The 23,399-nt window shown below is 43.2% G+C and overlaps 1 protein-coding gene across 4 annotated transcripts in view; it reads right to left on the bottom strand.

The window, feature by feature from the left end:
* Positions 1 to 2,585: 2,585 nt before the first annotated feature.
* The window catches only part of ADNP2 (ADNP homeobox 2), a 36,129-nt gene continuing 15,315 nt past the window's right edge, over positions 2,586 to 23,399 (bottom strand). For 3 of the 4 annotated variants that reach the window (XM_036884237.2, XM_057504313.1, XM_036884236.2), the window contains 2 exons: positions 10,663 to 10,752; positions 2,586 to 7,246 (listed from right to left, as the gene is read on the bottom strand). In XM_036884237.2, coding sequence (XP_036740132.2) covers positions 4,040 to 7,246; positions 10,663 to 10,752 — 3,297 coding nt within the window. In that variant the 3' untranslated portion in view covers positions 2,586 to 4,039. The remainder of the gene's footprint in view (positions 7,247 to 10,662; positions 10,753 to 23,399) is intronic. The other variant, XM_057504312.1, reaches the window with a different exon arrangement.

Raw genomic sequence — 23,399 nt, 5'->3', positions numbered from 1 at the left:
TTTATTCCTTAGTTGATGAAGGTTCGGCAGGGACTACTGAGTAATGTGGGGATACATCACAAAGAATCTAAACAGCAAAACTGTGCATCTTTTTAATTGCTGTCCCTCAGCCAAGAACCCCTCCTTTCACTGAGTTCCTTACGTAAAACGCTCAGCAGGCACCTGGCACAGAGTAGGCGGGAGTTGTTGATGGAACCATCGGGAGGGGGCTGCTTAGACTCAGGATGCCCCATGTATCTTGGTACCTGAGAACTACATTCAAGTCCAGGGACTGCAGATGAGGACAGTACTAGAGATAGCTCTGCATCATGGCTAAGCAACATGCCATCCTAGGACAGAAGGTGACTTGTCCCCACTTGCCTGGAGGTCCCCACTTGTGGCACCGGAAGTCCAGAGAAATCACTCAAGTCTCTGAGCAAACTGGGACATCTGGTCACCATATCCCTGAACCCATTTCATCTGTAAAATGCTGAGGAAATACCTACCTCCAGACTAGGGCTGTGTGGGGTACCACATCAACAGAGAATGTGAAGCCAGGACCCCCAGGTATTACCTGCCCTTCCCAAGATGGCCCACTCATCCAACCTCTCCATGCCCGTTTCCTCATACATAAAATGGGGTAAAAATCACTCACCTGGGAGGATTGCTGTGAGGACTAAAGGCTAAAGCATCTCCCCCTTTCCATGGTGCAGAGCACAGTTCGCACAGAGCAAGGTGCTGTTACTACTGTTATTCAGCCTACTTTCTAGCAGTAGTGGATGTTGATAAATATTCATCATTTACTAGGAAGGCCTGCTTAAAAACGAATGTAAAAACAGTCAGAGCTTTGGGTCTGTGTTCCTTTCTCCTAATTTAGGGTTATTTGTTGCTTTGTTTCATGAACTCTTCAGAAATCTGGAACTGCACCATGGCCAACACAGAAAGGGGCTACTGAACTGCTAACAGGAGGCTGCCCCCCACCGCCATGCTCCCCTGGATGTGTGGGGAGCCTGGGGACTCACCTACTGCAGGCTGGCCTGGGTGGCTGTCTTTGGAAGCAAGGTCGGTAGAGTACCACATACAGCACAGACTGGAATTTCCAGGTCTTATTTAAAAACTATAGCGAACAAAGAACCACAAAGACTGGCAGACTGAACTGGCTTTAGTTTGCAGGAAACAAGAAGGTGTGAAGAGGCCAGGGTGCAGGTCTTGTATGAGCAACGGCCCTTCCCGAGGGTTCCTGGAAAAGACCAGAAAAACATCTGTGCCCAGGAATACCTGTACACACACTGACATAATGGCTATGCACCGTTTGGTTATCTGGTGGTATGCAGACCAGGGTCTTCTGGCCCCATGGGCTTTGGGGACAGACCTGGCCTCTTGACTAGTGGCCGCTTTGTTTGATCTCGCTGTCAAGGTGGAAGAGCGGGCAGGTGGCCGACTGGCACAGGGAGCGGTCCGCCTGCACTGACACATCCCGGCCAGGCCGGCGCACAGGCTCCCGGCCACCTCAGCTCCTGCGCCAGAGCTGCTCTGCACTGCGGTCCCTGAGTGAGGCTCTCTGCTTCTGCGAGCAGTCATGCCTGCCCGACCCTGCACGCCTTGGACACGGCAACATTTGCCATCCATATTTTTGCCCTGTAGCCTATGTGACAGAACTGGATGCATGTGGTCCCCATGGCCATGGGGTCACACTGCATTCTGCACTTCCAGCCTGGGGAGGCCTGCCATCCATTAGTGCCGGGGGAGCCCCTCGGCCCTCCTGTTGGTCCTACCTCACGTCTCTCTACCTCACCTGCCTTCAGCTTCTTAAGAAAACACTGACAGCCTTGGGTTGAGGCTGCCGTCAGACAGCTTGTCCGGTTCCTCCATTCCTAAGGCCAGTGTAGACTGGCCGCTTCCCGAGTGAATGATTTAAGGCAGAGCTATATTCTGGAAGCCGCTGGCCACATGGGCAGCAGAGCAATGACCAAAGGCAAAGGTAACCAGTAACTGGCCTCACGTGAAAAGCTGGCACCCAGAGCGAGGCCGCTACTGAAATGCAGTGCGAAGCCACAACTCCTCACCACAGGGGCTCACGTCAGCACAGATCCTGGCCCCTGGGACACTTGGCAGTGACGTTTTTGATTGTCACAGTTGGGGTAAGGGGATGGGCGGGGATTCGGAGCAGGCAGAGGCCGGGGACGCTGCTCCGACCTGAGGCAGCTAGGACAGCCACCCCAACAAGGAACCATCAAGCCAAATGCCAGCGGAAATCCCGATGTTACACAGCCAAAGGCGGATTCGACCACATGCACAGCAAACTGCCCTCTAGCCCTGGCCTCTCTGCACCAGCTCCACGTGCAGCCTCAGGAAGGGAAATCCCCAGCTACCCAACATCTTCTTTGACAGTTTGGGGGCCACTGTTACTGACACATCAAGAGTATGGCCATATCCACTTTGCAACCATGGTTACAAATAGCCCTTTTGGGTTATGCTGACTTATTTTTACAATGACAAGTAATGTTTTGTAGAAAACAAATGTGGTCTCTACTTCCACGTTTAGATTACTCCTGTGAATCACAGCGGCATTTTAACTACTAGAATAATTCAATGGTTCTACTTGCAGTAGTATAACAAATTTTAATTCAAAATAGACACTCTGAAAACAATAGGTAAAAAAAAAATAAACTTCCACAAGCTCCTTCTGAATTTACAAGAATATATCAACAATCACAGACCTTGCACAACCGCCTCAAAAATGCACGTTACAGAAATTACATGCAAGCATTATTATCTTTAAAATCCATATAGTAACATTACCTTATTTCCCAGAGACTGCCATGTCCTCTGCATGTACTGGATGGGTATCTCTGCTGCGTGTCACCAGCAATGACTTAAGGTCTCCACGACTGGTTCTGGTGCTTTAAGTTAGTTCACATTGTGTGAAAAAAACTAAAGTTTACACATCCAAAGGGCAGAAATACAATGGAGCTCTTTGGCAATACCCCATTGCATTAACCCAGACAACTAGGCTGTGGGAATGCCCATTTCCCAAAAACAAAAACAATTCCTTCTAGGAAACTGTCAGAGGTCTCATATACCTACCATGGAGGCTCAGCTCTTGGCTGCTCATTTCATCTTGTCCCCTGAAAATCGAAGTTTAAGTTTCAATTAGTGTCCACACTCAGGGGTTAAAAAACTATTCCTGAGTAACACAGCCCTTCCTTTTCACTGGTTTATGAACAGTTAGGTTAGGAATAGAGTTTGTGTGTGTGTTTTATTCTAAAGGCACTAAAGATTTATTGTCTTACTGTTTAATAGAGAAATGACTTATCACTGTATCAAAAAGAGGGGGGAAGTCTACAGTGAAAAGTATTTCGGCACCTACAGAATTACTTTACTCGTAAAATAACTCCTTTGACTTATGAGCTAAATACCAAGATTCAGGTTCAGTATATTTTAAACAAATGAAAACATTTAGTTTTCTATGAGTTACAATAAAAAACAGCTGTTAGGACAAACCTGAAAAAACAAAAATCAAAACTGTAATCTGATAAGTAACTACCTTACAAAGAAAAAACCAGCGTAGTCAATGCTGTGCATCCTTACAGGGCCCCACGTCACAAGGGTTTGTACCCATTTCTCTACACATTTATGGGGCTACTGGTTGCTATACATGCAGCTGACTGAGGGGATCAGTGCTTTAAACACGCAGTTAATCACACATTCTCAAACAAGATGATGTTCCCTTAAACAAAAAAAACAAGCATGTGGATTTCAGTTTTTTATCACTCAATACTGACACTACTGGGAAAATAAGACGTACATGAAATATCAAAAGATTTAATTTACAGAATGGGGGAAAACTAAAACTGATTGTTATATAATCAAATTGCAGGAAACAACAAATTGGAAAGAACTATCCACTTCTTTATGTCTGAGCACCTGAAATAAATCTAAAGAGCAGCTTTCACACCACTGAAATTATTAGTTCAACATAGTGAAGAAAATAACATTTTTTAAATCTCAGTTGAAAAACTACTAATTATCTATTACTTTAGATTTCCTAAGGTTTTTTTTACAAATTTTGTGGTTCATACTCAAAGTTCAATCTGTGTCTAACATTTTTAAGTTCAGACATATCAAAGCCTAAAAGCACAGAAGCCTTGTGACTTCTTATTGCTTTCATGCAAATATATCTTCTTTTTCCAAAAAACGAAGCCACATCAATTTTCCAGACCCACAAGAGCGAGGACAACAGTTCTATTTCCTTTTTAGTAGGATACGGTCTTTTGTGGAAATAATCTCTAAGAAACTGCTTTTTTTCTTCATAAGAGCAGTCTTCATATTTTTTAGGATTTAATGCTAAAATCTGAAGGGCATCATCGTTGACAAGTGGTGCCTCCGTCCTGCTTTCACTACGTTGTCGTTTCAAGGGCATGGCACTCGCTGCCTTTTCTGGGGAGGTGGCTGAGCCAGCACTGATGTCCCCATCGCTTGGCTCTTCCACCTCAGCGTGGCCATCAGGTAGCTTCCTCTTCACAGAGAAACCGGTGTCATGAGTCACCTGGCCAGTGGCCAGGAGCACGTTGCTGTCCTCACCCACGGCCGGCTGGCCCTGCAGGTCTGGGCTGCTGTCCTTGGGTGCACTTCGGCAGCGCAGCAGGTGGATGGCAATGGCTGCCAGCGTCATATTGCCGGTGTAAACACCGCAGCAATGGATGCACTTGAACGCTGGAGACTTCAGGATCGTATGCACTGTTGGTGTGATGTGGTGCCTCTCCTTCAGGTGCAGCTCATAGGCCTCAGTTGTCACAAAGGTGCCAAAGCAGAAGGGGCAGGTCAGCAGGGGCTTGCTGGGGCTGCCAGGCGCACCCTCAGCCTGGGGCCTCACTTTGATGTACACGGGCACCAGCGACTTGGAGTGGTTCCCGGCCAGGACTGCCAGGTACACCTCCCGCTCCCCAAGCTCCTCCTTTGGCAAAATGGTGATGAAATCAAGATGGGGAAACAGAAGGCTGCCGTTAGCATCAAAATCCAGCTGGAAACCTCTGTTACTGTAGTCCACGGGCAGCTTCTTCTTGCCCAGGTGCATGGTCCTGCTATGCTCTGAAAGACCCTTGATGTCATGGAACGTGCGTGGGCAGAAGAGGCAGCCTAGGCCGTGCATGAGTAAGTGATGGATAAGCTCGCTCTCTGACACCAGGCACTTACATGACAGACACCGGGCTGTCTTCTCTCTCACCCACTTCAGAAATGGTGCACATGCTGCCAGTTTTTCAGGCTCCAGTCTCTCAGCAGACTTGGATTCACTGTGCTTATGAGCCACTTCCATATGCACCTGGTACACATTGGAAGGGAAGAGCTCATTGCAAACTGGGCAGGTTTTCCACTGCTTTGCCTGCCTGAGCACCTGATCCGCCTCTGCGCCAGGAGGAGGGGCCTGAACAAACACACTCTGAGCAGCATTCACCACCACCGGAGGGGAGGGCATGCCGGCCATCTGCGCAGCTGCGCCTGGCTGCAGGAGCTGCATGGGCACCTGGGGTGGGGCAACAGTTGCCACACCTCCAGGTGGCACAGGCAAAGTGACAGACACCGGGGCCAGGGTGTACGTGGGAATCCCATTCACCTGCTTCCCCGTAGGTATCAGCTGTCTGAGGATAGAGCCTGATGTCAGGAAGGTGGTGTTCTGCGAAGCGCCAGGCCTCACTGGCTGATCCGGCAGAATGCTGGCACCCATGCTCACAGGCCGACTAGGCTGCAGGACCCCAGGCCTTACAGGCTGGCCCACAGGTAGCACCCCTGACATGACAGGCTGACGGAGCTGAAGGACTCCGGAATTAACTCCCTGGTTCACAGACAGAACACCCGATGGGACCGCTGGGCTGGCAGAAAGGAGCCCGGGTGGGACCACCTGGGCTGCTGGCAGAACCCTGAGTGGGACCGTTGGGCCAGGAGGGAGAACCCGGGATGGGGCCATAAGCCCAGTGGGAAGAACTCCAGGTGGGACCACCTGGCCCACAGGGAGGACACCAGAGGCTACTGTTTTTCCAGAAGGGACGACCCCAGCCGGGGCCATCTGGCCTGCAGGAAGGACCCCAGACGGGGCTGTCCGACTCACAGAAATCACCCCAGGTGACACTGCCTGAAGAACCCCAGCGGTGACTGATGGGTTGACAGGAAGGACACCAGACCCCACAGGTCTGTTCACTGAGAGAACTCCTGGCCCGACAGGTCTGCTCAGGGGCCCAACCGGCTGGCTGAGGGGTAACACCCCTGGGCGGATGGTCTGGTTTATGGGGAGGACGCCAGTTCTCACAGACTTGTTTATGGACCCAACTGGCTGACTCAAGGGCAGCGCAGAAGGGTTGGCAGACTGGTTAAGGGAAACTCCGTGAGAAAGAAAGACAGGCTGCGGGGCCGAGGGTGGCAGGGCAAGGTTGCTCTGGCCTACCGGCAGGGCACTAGAGACCAGAGTCACCTGGGGCTGGGCAACAGCAGGCGGAGAGCAAGTGAGGCTGCCTGCGGCACCAGAGGCCACAGTCGCCGGCTGGACGGTGCTTGGACTCTGACTTTGACTGCTCTGTGGCAAGGCGACACAAAAGCAAGGAGGTGTGGCTGGGACGGCCGGTGCACTGCGGTTCGGGGGTGTGGGCAAAGGCACAGCAGGTTTGGGAGCAATATGCATTTGCTTCAGAAGTCCCGTCTTCTTAATGTGTTCTGAAATCACAGATCGAAGCTTATTCTCCAAATCCCTGTGGATATCTGACGTCAAAATATGATACATTAAAGCATCCTGGCTGCTGGCATTGGCGTTGCACTTTTTACAGTAATACTTGTCAGGTGGCGGCATCCTTTCAGCAGAAAGGGCATCCTCAGTTTTCGGCTGTGCACCCATTTCCTCAGTTCGTAGGCCAAAGTAGGAGTTGATTAACTGGTGAAAATGGGCTACCAGCACATGCTTCTTCATGCTATAGTACAAAGTGTTTGAAAAATTACATTTTAAACATGTGAAACTGATCACATCACTCCTAGATGCTTTAGTTTCACCTAAAATATTCACTGTGTGGGTCTGGACTTTCCGAACAGGTGCATGGAACATTCTGAAATGCCGCCCCACAACTTTGGGTTGAGAAGAAAATACACAGTTTGGACAAGGGATCACCAGCTCTTGGTCAATTTCATCTTCATGGTAACGATGTAAATGGTTTTTGAATGAAGTAAGCACTTTTGTGGAGTATTTACACACGCCACAGCAGTAAGGCTTTGTTCGGTACCTCTGCTAAAAGAAAAGGAAAGCACAGTTTAGTCAAACTATCAGATCTACACCTTTCAAAGGTCACAAGTATGTGATTCCTTTTCTTCTAAGGTGCCAGACAATCTAATGCAATTACTCCTCAGGGAACAATGTTTTCTTTAAGCCAGGTAGGCTTTTTCTTAAAGGGCCAAGGCCAGGCTGAGGCTTAGGGTTAGGGGGCCCCAATGCCCTCAGGGGCATGCCGCAACTGTGATGCCCAAGCTCCTACAGAAGGCTTACGTCAGGGCAGGCTTTGTGCTCATGAAGCCGCAGATACCAATTCAAATTTCATGTAACTTTCGTGTCACAAAACAGTATTCTTTTCATTGTGTTTCTTCTCAAACATTTAAAAATGTACAACTACTCCTAGTTTGTAGGCCTTACAAACACAGAATTTGACCTGCATGCAACTCATAGGTTTTCTGACCTGTTTCGAAGCCAGCCACTAAGATGACAAATCTCATTACTTCATTCTATACTTTAACTGCATGGAATAAAATTAACTCACTTAATTCTCTGCAAAATAAGTTATTTTCTCCCCTTCTTATCCTATTGCTCTTAGCTCTGTGTTTTTATTCTAAATTCTAAAACCTCTGGAATTTATCTACAAATAACCTAACCTGCAAACTGTTAACCCCATCATTCCCACCTTTTATTTCCCCCAGTCCTAGAGAAGGTAAGAGCCCAGTGGAGAACAGACAGGGCTTAGCACATGAGTCTCCAGTCAGCGCCATGCCAATACTAAGGGCAGTGGACAGCACCTACATCCGCTGTGTGGGGCACCACGGGCCAGCTAGGAACACAGAGCACAGGCTGCCAATGTGGCGTTTCTCCCTAAGGCAGATACAGGGGAATCCAATCAGCCTGGGACATGGGAACAGACATCTGAACTGGCCAACACAGTGCAATCTGGATCTGTGCTCATATCCATGAAGAGCTGGTGTGACGATTTCATAGTACTGGTGTCTTTCATGGATCCTCGAGCTGGTAAACCACCAAACACCGGGCCCAGCATCACCAAGGACGATGGCGAGGCCTGTGCACAGTGAGCACTTCACCAGTGGCCTTCCCGCACTGCCCTCAGTGGCCACAGCCCCTCCTTCCTAGACCCGTGCTGTCGTGCCCACTCTCAAGCTCGAACACACATGCGTTCCCATTCTGTCGGTGGGTCACCCGCTCACACTCCTACTCGTGTAGTTTTTCCTCTTGAGTCACAGGTCAGAGAAATCATCCAAACACACTCAACGACACATTACTTCCTGGCAGTTAGCAAAATCCCAGGTGCTGGCATTTCTGGTGAGGATCGATAATAAAACTAGGGCAACAGCTAACCCCAGACCACAGAATTTAAAAACCCTGCATTTCACTGATTCTACAAGACTTTTTTCATATTTTACCATTTATAAAACCTGGGTATGCCAATGGACGGTTCAATGATGTGACACAGTTCAAGTAAAGTATTGCTTTATTTCTGTCATTGGCTCATTAAATAATGGTGTGTCTTAAATGGTATCCAAATGCACACATGAAAAGATGCTCAACATCATTAGTCACTAGGGAGGCAAATTAAAACAGAAAGAGAAGAGCAAGTCCATAAGCACAAGACTACAGATACCAAGTCCAGATGCAGCAGCTATCACCACGGACGGGAAAGCAAAATGGTGCAGCCATTGGCAGCTGTCATGGATACATACTTATGTACCATTTAAGACCCAGCAAACTCAAGCTGAGGCATTTATCCAAGAGATAGGAAAGCATATGTTCCCACAAAAACCTGTATGTGAAAGGTGTAGAACACTGTTCAATCAGGAACAATCCGAGTGTGAGACCTTGACTCACCGGTAACAGAGGAAGAGAAAACCACCAAGGCAAGAGCAGAAAAGTGGCGTCAGGACCCCTGGGCACTGGCAGAGATCCTGCACTGGGAGCGGTCCGCTGGCTCCCGGCCGGGTCAAGCCTGCTGCCTCCGATTGCATGGTAACAGTTCTATCACCCGCTACAACCAACCTTCGTGTGTCTCTGTCCCCAAAACCCAAAAATCTAGCACGTCTTATTCCTCTGAGCCCTGAGGACTTTCACTGAATCTGGAGCCACACAGTCCCTCGTGATTGCACCACATTTCTGCTAGGTTGTCCGCAATGTCTCTGCTCATAAATCATATTCCTCAGAGACAAATTAAAGCAGAAGACGGCCTCAGGAATGAAGAGGAGTCAAGGTACCAAAACGAGCAGACAGCATGGCCTACATCATTCCAGGCAACAGCATTTTTTTTTTTTTACCAAATATGGTGTCTATTTAACAAGTTCAATCACTATTACTTCATATTGTTCTTTAACATTTTGTATGCAGGCCCTATCCACCCCAACAAAAACAAACTGCTTGAGGATAAGCCCCCAGCTTCTTTCTATCTGGCACTCAAAAGCTTTACTACTCTGTAGCAGGAATTGTTTCTTGATGAAAGGCATATAATTATATATTATACTGCATGCTAGTTACATTACAGGACCTTTTAAGAATTCAGATGAGAAAAATCAGTGAGGACTAATAAGAGATTCATGAAGTCAAGGTCTTCAAAGTGAGGCATATTTGAATAGCCATGAGCTGTTTTGAGCAGGAAAATAACCAAATCAGAGTGTTTTCAAGGAATCTTGTGTCTGATGGTAGAGGGGAGAGTTGGGTCAAGCAGGATAAGGGACCCACAGGTAGGACACAAAACAAGAGGCAGGAATGTGGGACTCGGGGCTAGGTCTACAACAGAAAGGTCCTTAAAGAAAACTACAACAGCACAATGACTGACTACTTTTTTTTTTAAGCCAAAACTCCCAAGACCAACATGACTTGGACAGACAGAGTGGGAGGACAGGACAATTAAGTAAAATCTGAGGCCTGCTGAGTTTGATTCTAATGAAGGTGCTTGACCTAATGGGTGGCTGGATGGTAAGAAGAGTTTTCCAGAAGAAAATACTTTAATATGGAGAATGTAGCTTGTATCTGCCTAGGTTTTAGGTTTCAAATTATTATAAGTTATGTTCCTCAATTCAAATATCCATATTTCCATTTTAGTTTCTGAAACCAGGTGCCCTTCATTGTGTACAGTTAACTTCAGGGTGTTTCTCTTCACTCAGAGTAGTCCCACATCAAAGACCCTTCTTATATCTTATGCTCAAAGACAAACAGTTTCACTACACTACCTAATCAACTTTATATGCAGAAAACCCTCAGAGCACCCATAACCCTATATTACAAAGCACTTACCACCATCCTTCCTTCCACTTCCCTCATGTTTACACTGCTCCCACCCAACTCAGTTATCAGCAACCCCAGGTACATGTGGTGGTCCTCAGAACTAAACTGACACCCCAAGTTGGAGGAAATGTGAAAATCAAATACAAAATACATACCACTTTCTTCCCAGAAGGTTCCCAGAGAGAAACATCTCCCCATGATGTGTTATAAAAGTATTTCTCTCCTGGATCAAAGCCTTTAAGGTCCTTTAAAAGGGAAAAAGAGAGAGATCATTATGCAATTCCATAAGATAAATCAAGATCTAATTAGCAACTGAGAGGATCATGTGGCACCATGAACCCACAGGGGAAGCAAACGAAAACGCAGCCCACGAGCAGACAGACAGCGCACAGCAGCGCGGACACCAAGGAAAAGGCTGCAGCAGCCGGCCCGTGGCAAACATCACCCTGGAGCAGACAGTTTCTCCCACCAACGTGGGCAGACTGGACGACTCCGGGGTGGTGGAGGCTGAAGCTAGAGATCCAAAGACAGGGGTGGCTGGAGACACACCGAGAACCTAACAGCCACATGCTACAGGGTCCAGACAGAACCCTCATCCAAACAAACCAAGCATGAGAAATATCTGGAAGGAAATTGGAGAAATCAGAATATGGACTGTTCATTAAATAAGACGGACATTTAATGACACAGAAAGACGAAGGTAACCAAAAAAGCATGATCAGTATGAGCTCACTGTGGTAAAGACTACACAACACATACACATGTATAAACACACACACACGAAAGAGCTTAACAGTTAAGATGTTAGTAGTGGTAATCTCTGAATGACAGAATTGTGGCATTTTAAATTTTATTTTATTTCTAAAAAAAATAATTACCTGTTTTCTCTAACACTTTATATTACTGTTTTTTATACGGTTATTTTTAAAGATCAAAAAAATAATTAGTTAAGTCAGAGAATGGTATTTAATGTAGTTATTGCCTGTGAATACACCTATGCTAATACACGGCTCACCAAATCAGTTCAGAACTAGAGAAAAGGTACACTAGGATAAGGATTTAAATTGGAAACAACAACGGACCACGTGGCTTGTGGAGTAGGCAGAAGCACGATACATGACAGCAGCAGCACAAGGTCTGGGGGGAAGCACGAGCACATGATATGGAAGCAGTGCACAAAAGCAGCTACAGACAATATTCAAACCATAACATGCGCGGCTGAGCTTCATGAAAGGTCATTTACAAAACAGATAGCAATCCAGATTTGGCCCATGGGCCATAGTTTGCCTGCCCTGGTCTAAATACTCAAATTAAGAGGCACAGACTGTGAGACTGGGTAAACAAACAAGATTCAGTTGCCTACAAAAAACCTCCTTAAATATAAAGACATTGACATGTTAAAGGTGAAAAGATACGTTATTATGCTACCATTAATCAAAGAAAGCTGCAGGAGCTGTATTACTATCAACAAAGTACATTTCAGGAGGAAAAAGATTCTTATTACAGATAGAAAGTCATGTCCTGATAATGGGACCAATTCATCAACATAACAATCCTACATGTGTGTGCACTTTGAAAAGAGTTTCAAAGTACATGAAGCAAAAACTGAACTGAAAAGAGAAACAATCAAATCCAAAATCGTATCTGGAGACTCCAACACCCTTTCTCTCAACAACTGACAGAACAAGTCCACAAAAGTGAGGAAGGATAGAGAGGCCTCAACACCACCAAACTAAACTGACCACTGACAGCAGCAAAACACACATGGAACACTTACCAGATGGGTCCATGCTGAGCCATAAAGTGGTCTCAGCAAATTAGAAGGCTTGAGTGATTATACAGTGATCTACACTGCCACCTTAAGAAACCAGACAAACTAAATAAATGAACCCTAAACAACAAAAAGGAAAGCATAAAGGGTAGAAATAAACGAAATAGAAAACAGACAATAGAAAAATCAATGAAACCAAAAACTATTTCTTTTAAAAGATGAGTAAAAATTTACAAACCTCTGTTTAGACTGTACAGTAAAAAAAGAGAAGACACAAATTACCAATATCAAAATACAAAAGGAGTTATCACTACAACTAAGGAAATAATATGAACAACTTTTTTGCCAATAAATTTGACTACTGGAATTGAACTAGATGGATTCCTTAAAACACAAACTACCTAAAACTCAACTCACTAAAAAAAAACACTAGGTGTAACATGATAGCCTGATATCTAGTTAAAAAACTGAAATCACAGAAACCTTCCCACAAAGAAAACTCCACGATGGCTTCATTGGGAATTCTATCCACTAAGCATTTACAGAAGAAATACTGTCAACTCTACATAAGCTCTTCCAGACAATGAGGAGGAAGAAAAAAGTCCCATTCGTTCCAAGAGGCCAGCATTATTTTGATACCAAAACTAGTCACAGATATTACAAAAAAAGAAAACTAAAGATCCTATCATTCATGAACACAGATGCAAAAAATCCTAAACAAAAACTCTACAAATTGATCCAACATACAAAAAAAACTAAGTGGAATTTATCCCAGCGGTACAGATCAGTTTAACAGTTTACTGAAACATCAAACACATAATTCACTTAACTAGAATAAAAAAGAAATATGATTATCTTAATAGATGCAGAAAAACCATCTGAGAAAAGTCAGCATCCAGTCATAATTTTTGCTCTCAGCAAAGTAGGTAATAAGGACTTTCCCAACCTGAAAAAGGTTGAGAAACCAGTCATGCTGTGTGGTAGCAGAATGAACAACATTGTTATTGCTATTGTTAAGTTTTACTTCAAAACACAGTTGACACTTGAACAACACAGGAGGGAGTTAGGGGCGCCGACTCCCCATGCAGCCAAATATCCAAGTATAGCTATTAAGAGCCTACTGTTGAACAGAAGCTTTACCAATAACATGAACAGTTGATTAACATGTTTTGTGTTCTGTCTTATACACTGTATTCTTACAATAAAATAACTTAGAGAAAAGAAGTCTTTAAAATGTTCCAATCTATTTACTGGAAAAACTCCACGTGTAAGTGGACCCACTCTGGTTGAGCTAGTGTTGTGCAGGGATCAGCTGTATTTTAAAAAAACAATGCCACCGAATGTTTTTAAGGATGTGGAGCAACTGAAATCCTCACACACCCATGAAAGAGTGTAAAATCATACAACTACTTTGGAAAAAAAGTCTAGCCATTTCCTATAAAATTGAGCTTACAACTTTATAATTATACATATATGTATTTTTCTAAGAGAAATCAAAACAAATGTTCCCAAAAATACTTTACAAGAATATCCCTAAGAATCTTTTTCATAATAACCAAAAACTGAGAACAGCCTAAGTGTCCACCATCAGGAGAAAGGATCAACAGACAAGTTCAGTTAAGGCAGTGGACTGCTACTCAGCCACGTCCAAGGATCTTCCACAGGAGTACATACTATTCCAATTACACAAAACTATAGAAAACAGTCAAATATTATACTGAAACCTTTCAGAACAGCAGTGGCCAGTGGGGCAGGGGCAGGGGTTGACTGGGAAATGGTTTGCAGGAAATTTCTGGATGGCATTGTTCTGTACCTTAACAGTGGTTTGTAGTACATGAGTATACGCATGTCAAATCGTTTGTGGAGATGTTTAAGGTGCATTTCAGAGCAAGGAAAGTGTCCTCCTCTCCAAAAAAGTACCTACAAACACTAAACTCTAGTTAATGATACATATGCTGAAGAGTTTAAAAGTTAAGTGTACCCATGCCTGTAATTTTCTTTGAAATGCATTAAAAAATAAGATTAAGTGATGGGTGGACACATACATGTGCGTGTGTGTACACATATGTATGTGTATATATACACACATTTATATATATGTTTTATATTTATTTTTTATATATTTATATTTAGTTTATATAAATATATATATGTAAAAGCTCATTTTGTAAAATTTAAGTAGTATGTAGATGGGTTTTCACTATACAATCCTTTCAACATTCCTGTAAGTTTAAATTTTCACAGGAAAATTCTGAAAATGAATGAACAGTGATGTCCTGTCACAGGAGATAAGGGAGAAGAGTTTAAAGGGAGGTGTGTTTCACAGTGTCACGTGCTGCAAAATAAGAGCTAATAAGAAAAAAAATTAGGAGATAAATGGAAGAAGGTATGACAATATTTCAATACATTTTTATAGATAAGATGTAGAAACATAGGTTAGTAAGTTTTTTTTAATCTATACATACGTAGGTCTCCACAGATTGTGACAGAGGTAGGCTTAGGGCATCAGTTTTTTTTAAAGCATCCCTGATTCAGATGCAGCAACCCAAAATTTGTAAACATTGGTTTAAACAACTCTATCGAATCTATGAACTTGCATAGAAGTGAAGTGGAGAGGAGCAGGAGCTCAGGGGTGCAGGTACCTTGGACACGGCCACTCTGAACAAGGCTGAACGTGATGCGATGGCGCAAAGAACTGAGAGTAAGTGGACTCAAATTTCTATACCAAAGGCCATCTTCCTGGAGGTTTTCTAAGAAGGGAGAACAAGGCCACCTCCAGAAAGAGCTCTGGAGGAGACAGAAAGCAACAGGAGGTTGTTAAGAAAAAAAGTGCAACAAGATAATTACCCTCAAGTTGATAAAAATGATCATGGATCCACATTTCTACTCAACAGCCAACATTAATTCCCTTCTACCTCATCCTGCCCGCAGTAAATCTTAGATACTTTGAAACCCTAATCTAGGGACCTTCTGTTTTAACCACTATTTTTCCCTACCATTTCCTGAACATCAAAGATTTCTGGCCTCCCTGACAGTAACTGTTAGCTGAGAAAATATGATAACACAGAAACAACTAGACCAGTAGTTCTTTTGGACAAATTCAGGCATTATCAATCCCATCGGTATGTAGGAACACCTGAAACAGACCAGTGATTTAACGGGAGAGATGACTTGCTCAATTCTCAAACAATGCTTAACTCACATGTGAATTTCCAAACTACCAGAGAAGCTACAGTAATTCCCTAACTTCCCGATTCCTCAAGGGCCCACAGCACACAGAGGAATCTCTAGTCCAATTAACACATCACACACAGAAAAAAAAGAGTGCCTTTTCCACTCTCTTGTTCATTACGTTTGCATGTGTTTTAAAATCAAGCAACCCACTACTCGTTTCCCTACGTTTTAATGAGTGAAACATCACTATCCACAGGATGGGCTGGGCTGACTGGACTGACCAAAAACCAGAAAAGGCTGATCAGGTGGATGCGTGCTATGGGGCCAGCCCACTCAGATATGCCAAATACTCTCGTAGCACTATTTCTCAAAAGGAACTTCTTGTCAGATTTTATGTGGGGGATTCTGAGTAAAATAATGAATGTGACCAAAAACATATTAAGGGAGGCGAAGCCAATATGGCGGCATGGGTAGGACAGTGGGAATCTCCTCCCAAAAACATACATATTTTGGAAAATACAACAAATACAACTATCCCTAAAAGAGAGACCAGAAGGCACAGGACAACAGCCAGACCACATACACACCTGCGAGAGCCCAGCGCCTGGAGAAAGGGGTAAGATACAAACCGCAGCCCGGCGGGACACAAGCACCCCTCCCCCCAGCTCCCGGCGGGAGGAGAGAAGTCGGCGCAGGAGGGAGACGGAGCCCAGGACTACTAACACCCAGCCCCAGCCATCCGCACCAGAGCGCAGACACACAGTGCATGCGTGGGGTGCCGGAAACTAGGGAAGCAGGACAGTAAGACCTGTGAGCAGGTCCCGCAGCCGGCGCTCCTGGGACAAAGAAGGTCTTTTTTATTTTTTTTTTAAAGTCTTAAAGAGACAGGGACCCCACAGCTGAACGGAAGCATCCCGGGTCACAGTCCAGCAGTTGGAAATTCCAGGGAACTCCGGGCGCACCAACCCCCTGGGCAATAGCTCTGAGACCCCCTCACAGAGGTAAACAGCCAAACAGCTCCCCGTCCATTACCCCTCCCGGGGCCCCGCCATAGCAGAGCAGCCGCCTGAGGCTGGCCACGCCCACAGCAAGGGAGCTTCCTACATACTCGCCGGGCAAAATACAGAGACCCAGTCTACACGCAACTGCCCAACATAAGCCACTAGGGGTCGCAGTTGTCCCAGTAAAGAAAGGCCAGGAGCAATTGGAAAAAGTCTAGGCTCTCCCAGCTGACAGACGTTTCAATAGCATACCACTGCACCTATCAACATGAAAAGGCAATAAAATTTGATCCAGACCAGACTAACCCAGACAGCTTCGACATCTGCTACACCTTCCCCTGAGAAGGAACCTGGGGAGATAGATTTAACCAGTCTTCCTGTAAAAAGAATTCAAAACAAAAGTCACAACCATGCTGATGGACTTGCAGAGAAATATGCAAGAACTAAGGAGGGAGAATACAGAAATAAAACAATCTCTGGAAGGACTTCAAAGCAGAATGGACGAGATGCAAGAGACCATTAATGGACTAGAAAACAGAACAGGAACGCAGAGAAGCTGAGGCAAAAAGAGAGAAAAGGATCTCCAGGAACGAAAGAATATTAAGAGAACTGTGCGACCAATCGAAACGGAACAATACCCACATTATAGGGGTACCAGAAGAAGAGAGACAAAAAGGGATAGAAAGTGTCTTTGAAGAAATAATTGCTGAAAACTTCTCCAAACTAGGGGAGGAAATGGCCTCTCAGACCACAGAGTTACACCGAACTCCCATGACAAGGGATCCAAGGAGGGCAACACCAAGACACATAATAATTAAAATGGCAAAGATCAAAGACAAGGACAAAATATTAAAGGCAGTCACAGAGAAAAAAAAGGTCACCTACAAAGGAAAACCCATCAGGCTATCATCAGACTTCTCAACAGAAACCCTACAGGCCAGAAGAGAATGGCACGATATACTTAATGAAATGAAACAGAAGGGCCTCAAACCAAGACTACTGTATCCAGCACGATTATCATTTAAAAATGAAGGAGGGATTAAACAATTCCCAGACAAGCAAAAGTTGAGGGAATTTGCCTCCCACAAACCACCTCTACAGGGCATCCTACAGGGACTGCTCTAGATGAGAGCACTCCTAAAAAGAGCACAGAACAAAACACCCAACATATGAAGAAGGGAGGAGGAGGAATAAGAAGGGAGAGAAATAAGGAATCATCAGACCGTGTTTATAATAGCTCAATAAGCGAGTTAAGTTAGACAGTAAGATAGTAAAGAAGCTAACCTTGAACCTTTGGTAACCACAAACTTAAAGCCTGCAATGGCAATAAGTGCATACCTTTCAATAATCACCCTAAATGTAAATGGACTGAATGCACCAATCAAAAGACACAGTGTAATAGAATGGATAAAAAAGCAAGACCCATCCATATGCTGCTTACAAGAGACTCACCTCAAACCAAAAGACATGCACAGACTTAAAGTCAGGGGATGGAAAAAGATATTTCATGCAAACAACAGAGAGAATAAAGCAGGTGTTGCAATACTAGTATCAGACAAAATAGACTTCAAAATAAAGAAGATAACAAAAGATAAAGAAGGACATTACATAATGATAAAGGGCTCAGTCCAACAAGAGGATATAACCATTATAAATATATATGTACCCAATAGAGGAGCACCAACATACGTGAAACAAATACTAACAGAATTAAAGGAGGAAATACAATGCAATGCATTCATTCTGGGAGACTTCACACCACTCACTAAAAAGGACAGATCCACCAGACAGAAAATAAGTAAGGACACAGAGGCACTGAACAACACACTAGAACAGATGGACGTAATAGACATCTACAGAACTACATCCAAAAGCAGCGGGATATACATTCTTCTCAAGTGCACATGGAACATTCTCCAGAATAGACCACATACTAGGCCACAAAAAGAGCCTCAGAAAATTCCAAAAGATTGAAATCCTACCAACCAACTTTTCAGACCACAAAGGCATAAAACTAGAAATAAACTGTACAAAGAAAGCAAAGAGGCTCACAAACACATGGAGGCTTAACAACATGCTCCTAAATAATCAATGGATCAATGACCAAATCAAAATGGAGATCCAGCAATATATGGAAACAAATGACAACAACAACACTAAGCCCCAACTTCTGTGGGACACAGCAAAAGCAACTTTAAGAGGAAAGTATATAGCAATCCAGGCATATTTAAAGAAGGAAGAACAATCCCAAATGAATGGTCTAATGTCACAATTATCAAAATTGGAAAAAGAAGAACAAATGAGGCCTAAGGTCAGCAGAAGGAGGGACATAATAAAGATCAGAGAAGAATAAAATAAAATTGAGAAGAATAAAACAATAGCAAAAATCAATGAAACCAAGAGGTGGTTCTTCGAGAAAATAAACAAAATAGATAAGCCTCTAGCCAGACTTATTAAGAGGAAAAGAGAGTCAACACACATCAACAGAATCAGAAACGAGAAAGGAAAAATCACGGAGGACCCCAAAGAAATACAAAGAATTATTAGAGAATACTATGAAAAACTATATGCTAACAAGCTGGGAAACCTAGGAGAAATGGACAACTTCCTAGAAAAATACAACCTTCCAAGATTGACCCAGAAAGAAACAGAAAATCTAAACAGACCAATTACCAGCAACGAAATTGAAGCGGTAATCAAAAAACTACCAAAGAACAAAATCCCCGGGCCAGACGGATTTACCTTGGAATTTTATCAGACATACAGAGAAGACATAATACCCATTCTCCTTAAAGTTTTCCAAAAAATAGAAGAGGAGGGAATACTCCCAAACTCATTCTATGAAGCCAACATCACCCCACTACCAAAACCAGGCAAAGACCCCAACAAAAAAGAAAACTACAGACCAATATCCCTGATGAACGTAGATGCAAAAATACTCAACAAAATATTAGCAAACCGAATTCAAAAATACATCAAAAGGATCATACACCATGACCAGCGGGATTCATCCCAGGGATGCAAGGATGGTACAACATTCAAAAATCCATCAACATCATCCACCACATCAACAAAAAGAAAGACAAAAACCACATGATCATCTCCATAGATGCTGAAAAAGCATTTGACAAAATTCAACATCCATTCACGATAAAAACTCTCAACAAAATAGGTATAGAGGGCAAGTACCTCAACATAATAAAGGCCATATATAATAAACCCACAGCCAACATCATACTGAACAGTGAGAAGCTGAAAGCTTTTCCTCTGCGATCGGGAACAAGACAGGGATGCCCACTCTCCCCACTGTTATTCAACATAGTACTGGAGGTCCAAGCTACGGCAATTAGACAAAACAAAGAAATACAAGGAATCCAGATTGGTAAAGAACAAGTTAAGCTGTCACTATTTGCAGATGACATGATACTGTACATAAAGAACCCTAACGACTCCACTCCGAAACTACTAGAGCTAATATCGGAATTCAGCAAAGTTGCAGGATACAAAATTAACACACAGAAATCTGTGGCTTTCCTATACACTAACAATAAACTAATAGAAAGAGAAATCAGGAAGACAATTCCATTCACAATAGCATCAAAAAAAATAAAATACCTAGGAATAAACCTAACCAAGGAAGTGAAAGACCTATACCCTGAAAACTATAAGACACTCTTAAGAGAAATTAAAGAGGTCACTAACAAATGGAAACTCATCCCATGCTCCTGGCTAGGAAGAATTAGTATCGTCAAAATGGTCATCCTGCCCAAAGCAATATACAGATTGAATGCAATCCCTATCAAACTACCAACAGCATTCTTCAATGAACTGGAATAAATAGTTCAAAAATTCATATGGAAACACCAAAGACCCCGAATAGCTAAAGCAATCCTGAGAAGGAAGAATAAAGTGGGGGGGATCTCACTCCCCAACTTCAAGCTCTACTACAAAGCCACAGTAATCAAGACAATTTGGTACTGGCACAAGAACAGAGCCACAGACCAATGGAACAGAATAGAGACTCCAAACATTAACCCAAACATATATGGTCAACTAATATTCGATAAAAGGGCCATGGACATACAATGGGGAAATGACAATCTCTTCAACAGATGGTGCTGGCAAAATTGGACAGCTACATGTAAGAGAATGAAAATGGATCACTGTCTAACCCCATACAAAAAAGTAAATTCGAAATGGATCAAAGACTTGAATGTAAGTCATGAAACCATAAAACTCTTAGAAACATAGGCAAAAATCTCTTAGACATAAACATGAGTGACCTCTTCTTGAACGTATCTCCCCGGGCAAGGGAAACAAAAGCAAAAATGAACAAATGGGACTTTATCAAGCTGAAAACCTTCTGTACAGCAAAGGACACCATCAATAGAACAAAAAGGTACCCTACAGTATGGGAGAATATATTCATAAATGGCAGATCCGATAAAGGGTTGACATCCAAAATGTATAAAGAGCTCACACACCTCAACAAACAAAAAGCAAATAATCCAATTAAAAAATGGGCAGAGGAGCTGAATAGACAGTTCTCTAAAGAAGAAATTCAGATGGCCAACAGACATGAAAAGATGCTCCACATCGCTTGTCATCAGAGAAATGCAAATTAAAACCACAATGAGATATCATCTCACACCAGTAAGGATGGCTACCATCCAGAAGACAAACAACAACAAATGTTGGCGAGGTTGTGGAGAAAGGGGAACCCTCCTACACTGCTGGTGGGAATGTAAATTAGTTCAACCACTGTGGAAAGCAGTATGGAGGTTCCTCAAAATGCTCAAAATAGAAATACCATTTGACCCAGGAATTCCACTTCTAGGAATTTACCCTAAGAAGGCAGCACTCCAGTTTGAAAAAGACAGATGCACCCCTATGTTAATCGCTGCACTATTTACAATAGCCAAGATATGGAAGCAACCTAAATGTCCATCAGTAGTTGAATGGATAAAGAAGATGTGGTACATATACACAATGGAATACTACTCAGCTATAAGAAAAAAATAGATCCTACCATTTGCAACAACATGGATGGAGCTAGAGGATATTATGCTCAGTGAAATAAGCCAGGCGGAGAAAGACAAGTACCAAATGATTTCACTCATATGTGGAGTATAAGAACAAAAGAAAACTGAAGGAACAAAACAGCAGTAGAAGCACAGAACCCAAGAATGGACTAACAGTTACCAAAGGGAAAGGGACTGGGGAAGGACGGGTGGGAAGGGAGGGATAAGGGCAGGAAAAAAGAAAGGGGGCATTACGATTAACATGTATAATGTGGGGGGGGGGCACGGGGAGGGCTGTGCAACACAGAGAAGACAAGTAGTGATTTTACAGCATCTTACTATGTTGATGGACAGTGACTGTGAACGGGTATGTCGGGGGGACTTGGTGAAGGGGGGACCCTAGTAAACATAATGTCCTTCATGTAACTGTAGATTAATGATACCAAAATAAAATTAATTTAAAAAAAAACATATTAAGGACAAATGAAGTAGAAAATGTCACATGACTATGGTATAGCATCAAAATATAATGCAGTGAAAGCTCACGTGATCTAATTCTCAGCTTTCCAGTGTTCAAAACTGATTCAAGAGTAGAGAGAACTTAATTTAAGAGAGGGTTCCTCTAACCCTGGCTACACATTGAAGTTAAAATGACATGGGAAAAGAGCAAAGATAAGTACGAGAGAAGTGAAGAAACCAAGTTGTTTCTTTGAAAAACTAGACTGACACAAAAAAGAGAGAGGATAAAAATAAATAAAATCAGAAATGGAAGTGGGGGCATCACAACTGACCTTACAGAAATAAAGGATCAGAAAAGAACACTATCAACAACCATACACACACATTCCAGTTATTAAGTAGGTAAGTCGTGGGGAATACAGCCATGACACTGTAATAACTTTGTATGCTGACAAGCAATAACTACACTCACAGTGGTGAGCACTTCATAGTGTACATATGTTAGATCACTATGTTGTACACCTGAACCTAATATATGTCAACTATACTTCACTTAAAAATAAAAAATTGAATTAAAGGAGAGCAGACTAGAGAGAACAAATACAGGCAAGGATGTGGAGAAAGGGCCCCCCATGCACTGCTGGTGGGGAAGGAAACTGACACAGCCACTAAGGAGATCAGCACAGAGGCTCCTCAAAATAGAAGAACACAACTGTGTGACCCAGCAACCCACTTCCAGCACATATCCAAAGAAACTGGAACCACTACCTTGAAGAGATGGCTGTATACCATGCTCACTGCAGCCAAGACATGAAACAACCTAAGTCTCTATCAGTGGATGACACAGGCATGCGCGCGTGCGTGCACACACACACACACACACACACATACACACACACACATGAATATTACCCAAAAAGAGACAATCATTTGAGACAACCTGGATGAACCTCAACACATTATGCTAAGTGAAGTAAGTCAGAGAAAGACAAAAACTGTATGTTATCACTTACCTGAGGAATTTAAAAAAGCCAAACTCACAGAAACTGAGAGTAGATTTGTGGGAGGACAAGGAAATGAGATGCTGGTACCAACTTGCAGTTATAAAATGAGTAAGTTCTGGAATCTAATGAACAGCACGGTAACTACAGTTGACAGCAGTGTACTGTGTATTTGAAAGCTGCTAAGAGAGATCTTAAATGTTATCACCACAGAAATAATGGTGATTATATGATTTGAGGGTTGTTAAAAATATGCAAATGAGACAAATAAACTAAATGAAATGGACAAATTTGTAGAAACACACAATTTATCTAAGCTGATTCAAGAAGAAATAGAAAATTTCAACAGACCATAACAAGTAGAGATTGAAATAGCAACCAAAATAGTTCACATCCCTGGTGAACTCTACCAAACATTCAGAGGAGAATTAATACAAATTCTTTTCAAACTCCTCCCCAAAAAAG

Source organism: Manis pentadactyla, chromosome 6, assembly GCF_030020395.1.
Source record: "Manis pentadactyla isolate mManPen7 chromosome 6, mManPen7.hap1, whole genome shotgun sequence".
In the NCBI taxonomy this organism is placed as follows: Eukaryota; Metazoa; Chordata; class Mammalia; order Pholidota; family Manidae; genus Manis; species Manis pentadactyla.
The sequence above is the reverse complement of the archived record's forward strand: the minus strand, read 5'-3'. Positions and strand labels throughout refer to the sequence as shown.